Below are 13,399 nucleotides of genomic sequence, written 5' to 3'. Positions count from 1 at the left end.
CAGTTATATGCTTTTTCAAAGCATAGTTAATTGTATTATCTATTAATGGAAGGTGAAGCATAAAAATGTCTTTTAAGGACCAATATAATTATAAAAATATTCAACTTGACTGGTATCCAAAGAAGTACAAATTAAAGTAACAATGAAATAGCCATCAAATTAGCAAATATTTTAAAAAATAGTCAGGTTTGGAAAAAATCACATTTCTCATAAATTTTAGGAGAGAAGGTAATAGGGAAAAACTTTCTGCAGGCCAACCAATAATATGCACATTTGTAAAATGTATGTGTATGTGGTAATTCTCATCTAGGAATTTATCCTGAGGAAATAACCCTGGGTATGTATGTAAGGATTTAGCTACCAGGTTGTTCATATTAGAATTACTTATAATAGCAAAAATCAAAACAATGCATACACAAAACTGGAATCAATGTAAATATATAGTCATAAGAAATCAGGTTAATAAATTATGGTACATTCAAACAAAAAAATTCCACCAGCCATTAAAGATGATGACACTGTTACTTTTATGAGAATGTAAAGAAATTTGGGAATTGTATTTTTTAAAAGTAAGTAACAAAACAACACTATAGTACAATTGCATTTTTATTAACCTATATTTGGTTATACTTCTATATTTGCAAAATATAAATTTTGGAATAATGTCAAATTTTAATAGTCTACTATTAAATGATACAAACAAGTTATAAAAATGTATATAAGTATGTTCTCATTTATGTAAGAAACATTATTTATATTAGGTTGAACCATATGAAATTGCTGACTTTTGTCTGGTTTGACTTAGAAAAAAAGCAATTTCAAATGTTTCAATTTAATACATACATCTGGAAAAATACTTCCCAAAGCATTAATAGTATTAATTTTTAGAGATGGAAATTTTTCTTTTCTAAGTTCATCTATATTTTCTTAAGTTCAACTGCAGTCTTAATTTAGCTTTCAAAATTTTATAATTTTTCTAAAACTAAACCCCAGTTTCAACATTTATAGGCCAAGAGACTCTAAGCTAGCCAATTGAGCTCTCTAAGCTTCAGTTTTCTCAAAACACAATGGAAATAATAGCAGTACCTATCTGACAGGGTTAGTTTAAGAGCGAAATAAGAAAACTTATGTAGAGACTGCAGCATAGAGTCTGGCACATGTACACTGTCAATCAACAGTAATGTGGGGATTAGGAAGGCAGACATGAATTCTGACTCCCTGAGTCTATCACCTACTAACAGTTGTGCAAATTATTTAACCTCTCTATATCTCAGTTTTCTCATCTACAAAATGGGAATAATCCCACAGTTTTTGTGAGGATTATATGAGATAATTATTTGTAATATATTGAGCATATTACCTGGTAGACAGTAAGATCTCATTTAATTTTAGCTATTTTATTATTGTTTTTAGCTATTAGAATAAATGCATATTATTTATATATTTATAGTATATAGTATACTTATATAATAAATTATGTACCAATTCTCAGTTGCTTAACTGTATTAGGGATGGTAACCAATACAGAGGCTATGTTATATCAGTTCTCCTGGATTTAGTTGTTTCATTCCAGGGTTTATAACCTTATGAGGAGAAAATCCACAAGAATTCTATTACACTTTAAAGTCAACATTTCCAAAAAAAATAACATGGGCCTAAATCCTTTAAGGAAATATTCTGAATGACAACCATTATATTGTAACATCTCTTTTCCATTCTAAAAACTCTTGCCACAAATACATGGCAGTGAGAACAAACCCTTCTCAACCAAACCTCCCTCCACTCCATGCACACACTAAACCAATATACAAGAGATGTTCTCCTACCTTCACAGCTTCTCCAAGAGTTTGGTTTTTGTCAGCTTCCTCACTGGAATGCAATTCAAGTCTATAATTCAACTCCTGTAGCTGCTGAGCCTGTTCATTCAACAGCATTTGTGCCTGCTGTTCCCGAAGTAATGCATTATTCAGTTCTTCACATGCACTTTCAAATTTCTCATGAGTGATCAATTTCTGAAAAAAGCAAAAATGTTTTTATAAACTAACTGCATTGTTGTATCAATTAATCTTCAGAATTATATTTGCTAACATAGAGTAGAATGTAAATATTCACAAGTATCTGACATATGACAAAAAAATAGAATTTGTTTTTCTTAATTTCTTAAATCAAGATAAAAACACCACTCGGGTTTTTAACTAACAACAGCCGTACTCCCAAAGTTGATCATTTTTAGATAAATAATATCTTGGAAAACTTAATCCAAATTCTAAATAAATCCATAATGTTCAATTAAAATCTTCACATATGAACACTTTTTATAAAGATTATAATTGTGGGAATTAAAACTTTAACAATTCCTATGTTTTTAAATGATCACCTAAAAATTTGTGTTCAGTATATGTTACCATTCAGGTTTCCCTAAACAGCTCCCCCACCCCACCCCCACCCCGAAAGTCCTTCCCAGACCACACCTCCCCTGTGCCGACCACCAGATAAGCTATCATTCATCATGTTTTATTTTCTTCAAAGTCGTTATCATTATCTAAATTCATTTCAAAAAGTTTTCACTTTTTTATTGTCTGTCCACAACTATGTGTCATCCCCGCATACAAGGATATGAGCTCCACTGAACAGGGACCTCATTTAGCTTGTTCACCCAACATAGAGAAGGGAATCTGGCAAACAGTAGGTACTCTATAGATATATTTGAATGAAAGAATTTGCATATAAACATCAGCCAATAAAACCGTGCACCATAATATACAACACAAGTTTGACAATATCAGGACTGCTTCAGAAAGAAGAATACTCTGCTCTGGAATAATTAATTACAGTTCTAGACTGAGGGCCATCATACCTTAAGGGGTATAAAATCCAGGGCATAAAACACTTGTGTTATTTCCTGTTCAAAATAGTTTAAGAAATGAAAATTAATCACAACAAATGAAAGATGTCTTCATCTTAAAGCAGAAAGAACAGGAGTAGTCACAAAAGATAGGTAAACAGAAATAAATGTAGAAAGCTAAAGGGGAATCATGCAGGCCATTTCATCACACTAAGTGAACATATATTTACTTAAGATTTATAAATTTCTCATTTCTAAAAAAAATTTGAGGTGATTTCACAAATATAAAGCAAGTTGATCTAAAATTTTAAAAATTCTAGGGGGAAAAAAGAGCAGAATAAAACCCCTATTGAGTCTACACATCTGGAATATATCAATTATTGCAGTTGAGTGCAAGCTTTATCTGTTAATTTTGTGAGAAATGAGACAAAAACAGAAATGTGCTGAATTATAGTTTCCTCGTGGCCCAACGATAGCAAGCATACAGAAGTTCATCTACACTGCCCAAAATTTAAATTTTCTATAGCACACTATCTAATTTAACCTACCTGGTCAGTTTATTTAAACGACCTAATCATATGGAACCTAGAATAGGGAATGAGATCATGTTTTTCTGTACAGGTTAACGTAATGCCCTGATACATTCTAGAGTACTTAGGGCAGAAAATAAAAAAGTATTTGCAAAGTCCCCTTGAGGGGCTGTGGGAAAATGTGGAACTAGTAAATTTCCTACCCAGGGAATTCCTGATATTCTCTCAAGCACTAGGGACTCCCAATTTAATAATCAAGCCCTTGATCTTGAGGCTCACCTTTATGAAACTTATTTCTGCAATGGCAAAGCTAAGCCAACTTACAATTATGCCTAAGAGTCATCCCCAGAGAACCTCTTTTGTTGCTCTGACGTGGCTTCTCTCTCTTTAAGCCAACTCTGCAAATAAACTCACCACCCTCCCCCCTATATGGGACATGACTTACAGGGATGAGCTTGGCCCTGGCATCATGGGATTGGTAATGCCTTCTTGACCAAAAAGGGAAAAAGAAATGAAACAAATAAAATTTCAGTAGCTAAGAGATTTCAAATAGAATCAAGAGATCATTCTGGAGGTTACTCTTATGCAAGCTTCAACCAGATATTGCAAATTGCCACACTGATTATGCCAAGCCCCAACCAACATTACTCCTGAAAACCCTAAAGAATACCCTGGGCTCTATCTAAGACTCTATCAAGTTTTATTTAATAAGTTTATTTTTTCAGAAACTTAAGGCCTCCAGATCATTCCTATGCCAAATAAGCCTTGACACCCAGAGGTACCAGTCTGTCTAAGGATGTAAACAAGTTTCATTCCTCTACCCCATGAGGTAAACACTCCTATCCAGCATGAAGAAGTTAAAATGGTCATTGCCCAGATATCCTTGATGATTGAGAGAATGATCAAATGAGAGGAGGAGATGTAACTGAGAAATTAGGATTAACAAATGATTATGACTACTAATTCTTTTTAGTTTCTAGTGTATTAGAAAAGTCAGAAGAAAATACCTGAAATTGTTGAACTAAAATCCAGTACCCTTGATCTTTGATACATTATTGTATAACTATATAGCTTTTATCATGTGACCACATAATTGTAAAAACTTTGTGACTGACACTCTCTTTATCCAATGTATGGGTAGGTAAGTAATAAAGACAATGCATGAAAAATAAAACAATAATAATAGGTTGGGAATATGGGGGGAAAATACCCCTGCATAAATCATGGCCAATAGTCATAGTACTACTTTAATAAGCTTTCATCAATTCTAACAAATGTCACTACCATTCAAAAATAGAATTACAAAAAAGTGTTAACAAATTTTCCACACCGATGCAAGTGTTGGTGGTGGGGTGGTGTATAGGAATCCTGACTGTATGCATGACTGTTCTGTAAACTCACCACCTCTCTAATAAAAAAAAAAGAAATTAATTTTTAAAAAAGTTCATCTACAGAGAAAAACTTTTGCTGGAACTGGTTGTGAGGACAAATTTATTACATAGGTCCTTCTACATTAAAATATATAAGTATTCAGTTTTATATAAGTATCAGATACCTTGTCTGCTACCTCCCTGAAGCAATTGTTGTCTTACTATTATTTGCCTTTTCAGGGGTATATATCATGCATTTCTCAACACTGATGAAATTTTAAAAGACAATATAAAAACAGATGGCTGAAGACTTATGTGCTGGTTTGGCTATATTGTGGCCCCCAAAATGCCATTATCTTTGATACACTCTTGTGGAGGCAGATGTATTAGTGTTGATTAGATTGGAATTCTTTGATTGAGTGTTTCCATGGAGATGTGACTCAATCAACTGTGAATGAAAACTTTGACTGGATAATTTCCATGGAGGTGTTACTCCACCCACTCAGGGTGGGTGTTAATTGGATCAATGGAGTCATATAAAGGAGTTCACAGACAGAAGGACCTGAGAGCAACTGAGAGTGACATTTTGAAGAGGAGCTGCAGCTGAGAGACACATTTTGAAGACGGCCATTAGAAGCTGACACTGACATTTAGGAGAAAGCCATTTTGAAACCAGAACTCCAGAGCAGACTCCAGCCACATGCCTTCCCAGCTAACAGATGTTTCCAGACACCACTGGCCATCCTTCAGTGAAGGTATTCAATTGTTGATGTCTTACCTTGGACACTTTATGGCCTTAAGACTGTAACTTTGTAACCAAATAAACCCCCTTTATAAAAGCCAATCCATTTCTGGTATTTTGCATTAGCAAACTGGAACAACTTAGTTGAGTTTATGTAAAGTAATGAGAATAATCACAAGGCACACAGGAAAGTTGCCTCATTTCCTGAGAGTCATCTAGTAAAGGTATATCTAATATGTCAATGATTCTCACATAATGTTTAGTTTTAAGAACACATCTTTTTTACTTCCTCTTAACAGCTGCCTCATTCTCCACATCATCCTAACTCTTCACTTTAAGAATAACAGTTCTAATACCTCCTCTCATACTCAAGCTCCATTTCTCTTTCTTAATATCTCTCTATTCCCTGACACCACAGCAATCTTCTGGGTCTGTGAATACAGTATTTTTGTAACTCTTCTTTTATTTATTGTTATTCTTGTTTTAATTACCATTCATTGCCATCAGATCATTCTGCACTCTGCAATAAAATTACCACTCATTGCCATCAGATCATTCTGCTCTCTGCAATAACCTTGACCTCTATAAATCAATATCCACACCATTTTGCAGCACTTCTTTTCCTTTATTTTAACAGAATACATGTGCCCTTCCCAATGCTCCAAAATTTCTTCTTTACCTAAAAACTTAGGTATTTTTAGTCTCTCTTGTCCATCCATCTTTCCCATAGACTGGCTCAATTTTGATTACTCTTCTGCCAAGTAAATAAACAGTAACAAACAAATATAACAATGTAGAATATGAATGAGAGGGTATGTAGATGCATTTTTGACGAGCTAATAAACCAAGAAAAGATCATGGGAGTTAGCTCTTAAGGAATAGCTGTCAGGAGGTGAACATGGTATTCCATAACAATGAAAGTTCTGAACAGCTTCTGGCAGAGATGACATTTCTCTGTCATTATCATTTAAGACTAACTATACAGAAGCTATTTTATTTTCTCCTATATACTGTGCCTGAAATCAATAAAAAATGAATATGAAGGCAGATGCCCCAATTTTTTTAGAGGAAAAAACACCTTTTTTCTATCTGTTGTTTTTTTTTTTTTTTTAATACAACAATCCTTTCTTGACATGGCTAGGTAAAAACGCTAACCATTATAATGAAGTGATGAAAAGTATGAGATTTGAAGCCAGACTACATAGGTTCAAATCCAGTCATTTTCACTTACTAAATGCATGACCCTGGGTGAGTTACTTAGCTGCTGGGTACCTCAGATTTCTTATATGCAAAACAAAGATGATAATAATTCCTACCCAAAAAAGATTGTCATAGAGAACAAAATGTGTCAATGCCTGTAAATTGCTTAGGGTATGTGCCTTTATATGTCCAATAAATGTTAAAAATCATCAATGTTATTATTATAACTTATAATTATATACCAAAATATACAAATTCATACCTCATTCTCTCAATTATTACTTCAACTAACCCTATTTTTATTTCTATACTTCAATAGAAGTAATTCACACTAAACATTTCCTGGAATATATTCTTAGCTTTTTGATTCAACTAAGGCTCTTAGTAACCTGCCAGCAACTTTCCTTCAAACTCTTTCTCTCTAGATGCTAGAAATTGAATCCTAACTATTTTCAAACTAATCAAAGATAAGATGTTAACTTGAGTCAGATGCAATAGGACAAATATATGACTCCACTTATATAAAATATTTAAAATAAGCAAATAAATAGAGAATTACTAGGGGCCAAAAGGAGGGAGGAATGGGAAATTATTGCTTAAAAGGTACATAATTTTTATTTGGGGTCATGAAAAAGTCTTGTTAATGGCTGGTGGAGATGGGAGCACAACATTGTGAGTGTAATTAATACTTTCAAATGAAGTATACATTTGAAAATGGTCAAAATGAGGAAAAATTAGAATATATACAAACATACTTGAATTGAAGGTATTAATAAAAAAAGTCCTAACAGTTATTGAGGATCCCAATGTGACTGTCAGTGTACATACAATCTTCTAAAAAAAAAAAGAGATTAAGTAATTTGTCAAAAAGTGCTCAGCCACACAACAAAAAGATCAGTAGTTGCCCCAGATTTGAGGAGTGAGGGGAAAGGATGAGTAGGTGGAGCACAGGACATTTTTAAGGTAATAAAACTATTCTGTATATTTTAAGGTAATGAAACTGTAATGTTGATGCAAGACATTATGCATTGTCATAAACTCATAAACTGTACAAACACAGAGTGAACCTTAATGTAAACTTGAGACTTTAACTACTAATAATGTATCCATATTGGCTCATCAATTGTAACAAATGCCCTACACTAATGCAAGATGCTTATAATAAGGGAAATTAAGCATGTACGTGTGTGAGTGGGGGAGGTATGATATGGGAACCCTCTGTACTCATATAATTCTTCTATCAACCAAAAACTGTTCTAAAAGTAAAGTTTATTATTTAAAAAAGTTTAAATGCTAACATGTTTTCCTAATAAATAAACCTTAGACTAGGACATAAAATTGTGTAGAATATTTAGAACTGTTCATAGATATTCCAGGAAGCAACATATAAAAGGAATCGTTCTAATTTTCAGTAAAGCCACTATTATCTAAACCTTTATTTCCAAATTGACTATATTTTCAATCTCAAAATTGACATAAGATTTTAAGATCCCAAATTTTGGTATATATACAACAGGAAGCAGGTCAAAAGGAGGCAGACTCACACTTTAAAAGGATTGGCTTCTCAAAGTATAAATAGCTCTCTACAATTAACTTATAATGGCAAAAATTGGAAACAAAATATTTATGAAGAGGGAACAGTCAAATTTTGAACCATTCATATGACAGAATATTGTTCATATACCTAAAATAATATTCATAATTAATGACTTGGGAAAATGTTTATAGTACTTTAATTTGAAAAAAATACAAAATTATTCCAAACTACATCTGTGCATAAAGACATGTGTATGTGCACATATACATACAGAAAAATTGGAATGAAATGTATTCACATTTCAACAATGACTGGTTCTGAGTTGTAAGATTATAATGATTTAAACTTTCTTCTTTTTTTTTTTTGTATTTTTAGCTATGGCTATCATATAGTACTTTTATAATCAGAAATAACAATGTTAAAGCAGCTCATAAATTTCCCTTCTCTGAGCAAAAATCTAAGAAAGTGAGAAAAAAAGTGTGGTGTTTTTAGGTGTTTGCTGATAATAAAACTATTGCTTATCTCTTATCAGAGGGGTAATTCATGATTTCTTGACCCGTCTAATCTATAAGAACTCTTTGCCCTCTGAGGGTTAGCTATTAGAATAAAAATTAAGATTAACAATTTACATAATCGTAGGATTAAGAACCAAACTACTTCCTGTCATTGTCTCTATGTTCACAAATGTTATTACAAAATCCAAATTAACCAAATGACACATCTAAAAGTACTTTCCCACAGAAGGGAGAACTAAAAGTAGCTGATTCTTAGGGATAAGAAACAAATTTTGTATTCCTATTTATATAATATATTTCTATTATATTAACATTTATAGTATATCTATAGTACACCACTTTGAAGGCTCAACATAATTTTAACTCTGTGCTCCTACTTCCACTTTTAGAACAGCAATGTTAATAAGTAACCCAACTACAAACAGAATATGTGGATATCTGTTTTTTCTTTTGCTTTATACTGTCCCACATTTTGATCCTAACTGAATGTTATTTGGCATATAGCCCTTGTTTTTTCAGCTATCCTGTCTGCCTTTTAAAAAATACATATAAATCCTTGATGGAAGTTAGACAAATTTAACATTTCTTTGGGAAAGCAATTTGATCACAGAAAATAACCTAATTCACTCAAAATGTTCAACATCATAAAAGAGAGAAAATCCCATCACCCAACCCAAACATCAGGCTCCCTCAACTAGGGTCATGTTAGATGGAACATTTTCTGCAGAAAAAACAAATCCTACTAATGAGACTTTGAATTACTTTTTAAAAACAAGCATAATAAAAAGTTGAAGAAAACAAAGATATATACACACATAGAGAAGAGCTCACCAAATCCATATTTTTCTAAATCAAATATACTTACAGATTGCTTAAATTCATTTAATTGTATTTGGAGACCCTGGGCTTTGTCAAGCTCCTTTTTCATTTCATTCATATTTCGTTTGAATTCTGTGACCTCTAAGCGCAATGAACGACGCTCTACTTCTGCTGCATGCAGTCTTTGCGTAAATCCAAATATTTGCTTCTGTAATGATGCTGTGCTCTTCTGTTGGTAAACAAGAGCAATTTTACATGAAGGGACTACAGATTTACTAATAACTCAATAGCCATTTTACCAAATTAAGTGTAACAGGTTATATAGAAAACAATACCAGCTATGACTGAAACATAGGAGTTTTATTTTTTACATAACCAATAATTTGGTGTACATGAAATGAACAACTGAAGAAAAGAAATAATGTAAATGGCCAGAAAATGGGCTCATACAATCCTGTTGCAATGTAATTATATGTAATTATAAATTACAGTACATTTAGAAATAAGGCCAGAACTTCTGTATTTTGATATGGAAGTACTTTTATTTATTTTATTAAAAGTTTACATGGAACTCAAAGGAAATCTACATATATTAATGTACATCTAATTTAAACTACAAATAAGTCTGATTCAATATTTCATTTACTAGTCCTGAGATCACTATTATATTACATACATACCATAATGGGGACATGGCCACGTAGACCATATTTCAGGGCCAGTGTGTTCACTTTATGAAGCCCACAGGCCAACCTCTGAACCAAGGAATCTTTTTCTACATATGTAATACTCCTGCTACTATGCAAAGGTATACTCTCCATTGCCAGGCTAATTTTATCCATTAGTTTTGCAAAAGAATTCTTGGCTGCACCAATAAGTAAATGTCCACAAATTCTGGAATTTGGATCTTCAAAGAAAAAGAAAAAAATGTTAATTGCCTCAATCATTTCACAACAATGCTGATCACACACATAAAAATATATTCTCAATTTTATATTTCCCATTCGCCTGAGTAATGTTCCCTCTAACATTAATTTTCACTATAAGAAAAGACAAAAAATAGCTCATCTACCACACAATTTGTCTAAAGAAAATCTGCATATATTTACAGCAGCCATTCACTGAATGCTATGACACTAAATATTAATCACTATTTTCTTTGTTTTAAAATATAATATAAATTTATTTTCTGTTTACAACTACTGAAGCTTGTTACCTTAATGGCATACTATTTATATTCTCAGACAAGAAAATATAATTTTCCTTATTCCAAGGCAATTAAAATTTTACAACTACAATTACTTATTTCCCCACAGGATTTTGGTAATCATCCCTCTCAAATAATGGACTTAAGGTCCAACATGGCCTGTTTACTGCTAGGTTCGTCAGGTCTGTAATTAATAATTGAGTTTAATGTTGATAAATAAAATTGTCAGTGCTCTTTCTACTAATTGGTATTCCAGATAACAGTTAATAGGTTTATTTATACCTTAATAAAAGTCATATAATTTAGTTTTCTCTCTGCTAGACAGGCCTTACTCTGTCATTACTTGTCTTATGATATTATCCATGTAAAATGACAAGCATGGAGAGATTATTTAAATTCAGTACTATACCAGTCTACATTTCAAGAGCTTCTGCTGTTGCAGCTAATTCAAATCTTTTCTTAATATAATAAGCATTAAAATAAAATTTGGCCATTTTTTACCCAATACAAAAATGTTTTGTAGTTGTAAGAATAGAATATGCATAGTTCACACTAAACAACAACATTGATCAAGAAGGAGATCAATCAGTGGTTCTCTATGCTATAAAGAACCTTCTGACAGAAGCTGTTTTCTAAAATTTGAGCTTCATTCTATTTTTTATTCCTCAACATACAAAAGGAAAGATAAATGTTTAAATTTATGCAGCAGTGAGAATTTGAAAGCCACACAGCTTTGGAGTTATACATAAAACAGAAACTATTAATAGGATAAGCACATAATATCTTCTATGTACAATTTATTTCTATCAGATATTGATGCATCAAGGTCTAAGGATACACTATAACTAATTCTATATGCCACTCATTATAAACATATTGTCTGAGAATCCCATGGACAGAGGCATACAAAGTATAATTAATACTCAGTCCTTTTGTTAACAATATCTTCCTTAAATAAATCATGAATGAAAAAAATTTTTATAGCTTTATATACCAATCAACATACACTGCAGATTACTGAGTTAAAAGAATTACTAAACTATAGTATGCATTTAATAGGCCTCTGTTGAATGCATGAACAAACATTAAAATTTATTTTCTCTATAACATTCAATAAAACACATCGTTTCAATACCTAATATACGCATTCCCTGTTTCTCCAACTAACTTTCCAATCCATAACTGTGTCTTTTTCATCTTAGTATACTCTTTTTCTCTTCATTATTCCAGCCTATCATATGTCGGTATTTTTTAAATGTTTGTTGGATTAATTAGATTTCCTTCTACTTCCATAGTAGCTGCAAAAATGCTGAACATATAAATACTTTAAGCAATACCAAGAGAAAATATATATTATTATATAACAGTCATTTTTTGAATAAACAAAAAAGCTCATTGTTTTAGGAAATAGGAATCTAAAAGTAATAAAATTCCAGAAACAAAAAATCTTTAAAAACAAGTACCAACTACACTTAAATTTTAATGAATAGTGGTTTACCTATATCACAGAAATGTATTTATGTAGACAGTGTCAACTCAGAAACGTGAAATTAAGTGACAATATAATTCCATAGGCATTCTTCTGAATTTTTAAGAGAGGAAGAGACATACATTCTAAGTTGCTGACAACTGACTATCAATGAATTACAAGATAAGCACTAAATAATTTATGCTTTATAAATAAGAAGTGTTTTTACAATGTAGTTCACATTATGTAATACAGAGTACACTTAATTCTATATCAAATAAATGAAAAACCAAAAAATCCTCTAGTGACACAGTTGTGGAATTATTTATAAAATGATAGAGAAATAAGGGAAAGGAATAAGGTCACTAAAATTTTTCATGTCTAAACATGTGTAGGCTCTTTGAAGTTTTTAGTATGCCACATTTAACAAATTCTTGTATGTTAAATAATTTGTTAATCATTCATCTCTTATTTGATACCATTTTGTCTTTCATGAAAGAAGCAGGTGCTATGTTCTGCAAATATGAAATAACCTGTTCCAATAGAAGGGGCACTATTACAATCTTCAAAACAAATTCATAAAGAATTATTTCGACCAGTAGTTCTAAACCTGTGGACTGCATATTTGGTGGGAGGTGGGAGTGTGGATGTTGAAAAAGTTACTACAAGGTTTCCACCACTTTAACTGCAGTAACAATTGCCATTTTGATCTTTATTTAGCCCTAACAAAATATAGAGCATGAAAACATATATTCATGAGGTTGGGAGTAATAAAATTAAAGGCCCTTTAAAAACATCACAGAATTCAACTGTTACTAAAATACAACTATAATGTGGGGAGAAAGCAGTGTACAATAGTTGTACTTATTAAGAAAGATTGAGAAATACTCCTTTAACCAAAAAAGGGAATAATGTACTTCTAAATGAGTAATGTTAATATCTCTAAATTCTGACTCAGTTCTATAGACTTGGTAACATTTTGTCCCTTGACATCTCCATCTTCCTTACCATCTCTCACAACTCCTGTCCTTAACATATCTCCAATCTATTCAGTGTTCTTATAACAATGGCCATATCTCATCTATGTTATTGCAAAAGTCTCCCTACCCTTCTCTAGTCTTACCCCTTTCCAATCCATTCTTCAAACTGTAGATAGAGTGACTTCT

The 13,399-nt window shown here is 32.0% G+C and overlaps 1 protein-coding gene across 1 annotated transcript in view; it reads right to left on the bottom strand.

The window, feature by feature from the left end:
• CCDC171 (coiled-coil domain containing 171) overlaps positions 1 to 13,399 on the bottom strand; it is a 524,774-nt gene that overhangs the window by 254,803 nt on the left and 256,572 nt on the right. Inside the window, 3 exon segments of the mRNA XM_037797175.1 lie at positions 1,827 to 2,012; positions 9,605 to 9,787; positions 10,239 to 10,465. Of these exon segments, the coding sequence (XP_037653103.1) occupies positions 1,827 to 2,012; positions 9,605 to 9,787; positions 10,239 to 10,465 (596 nt within the window).

The sequence above is a fragment of the Choloepus didactylus genome, chromosome 10 (genome assembly GCF_015220235.1).
Source record: "Choloepus didactylus isolate mChoDid1 chromosome 10, mChoDid1.pri, whole genome shotgun sequence".
Classification (NCBI taxonomy): domain Eukaryota; kingdom Metazoa; phylum Chordata; class Mammalia; order Pilosa; family Megalonychidae; genus Choloepus; species Choloepus didactylus.
The sequence above is the reverse complement of the archived record's forward strand: the minus strand, read 5'-3'. Positions and strand labels throughout refer to the sequence as shown.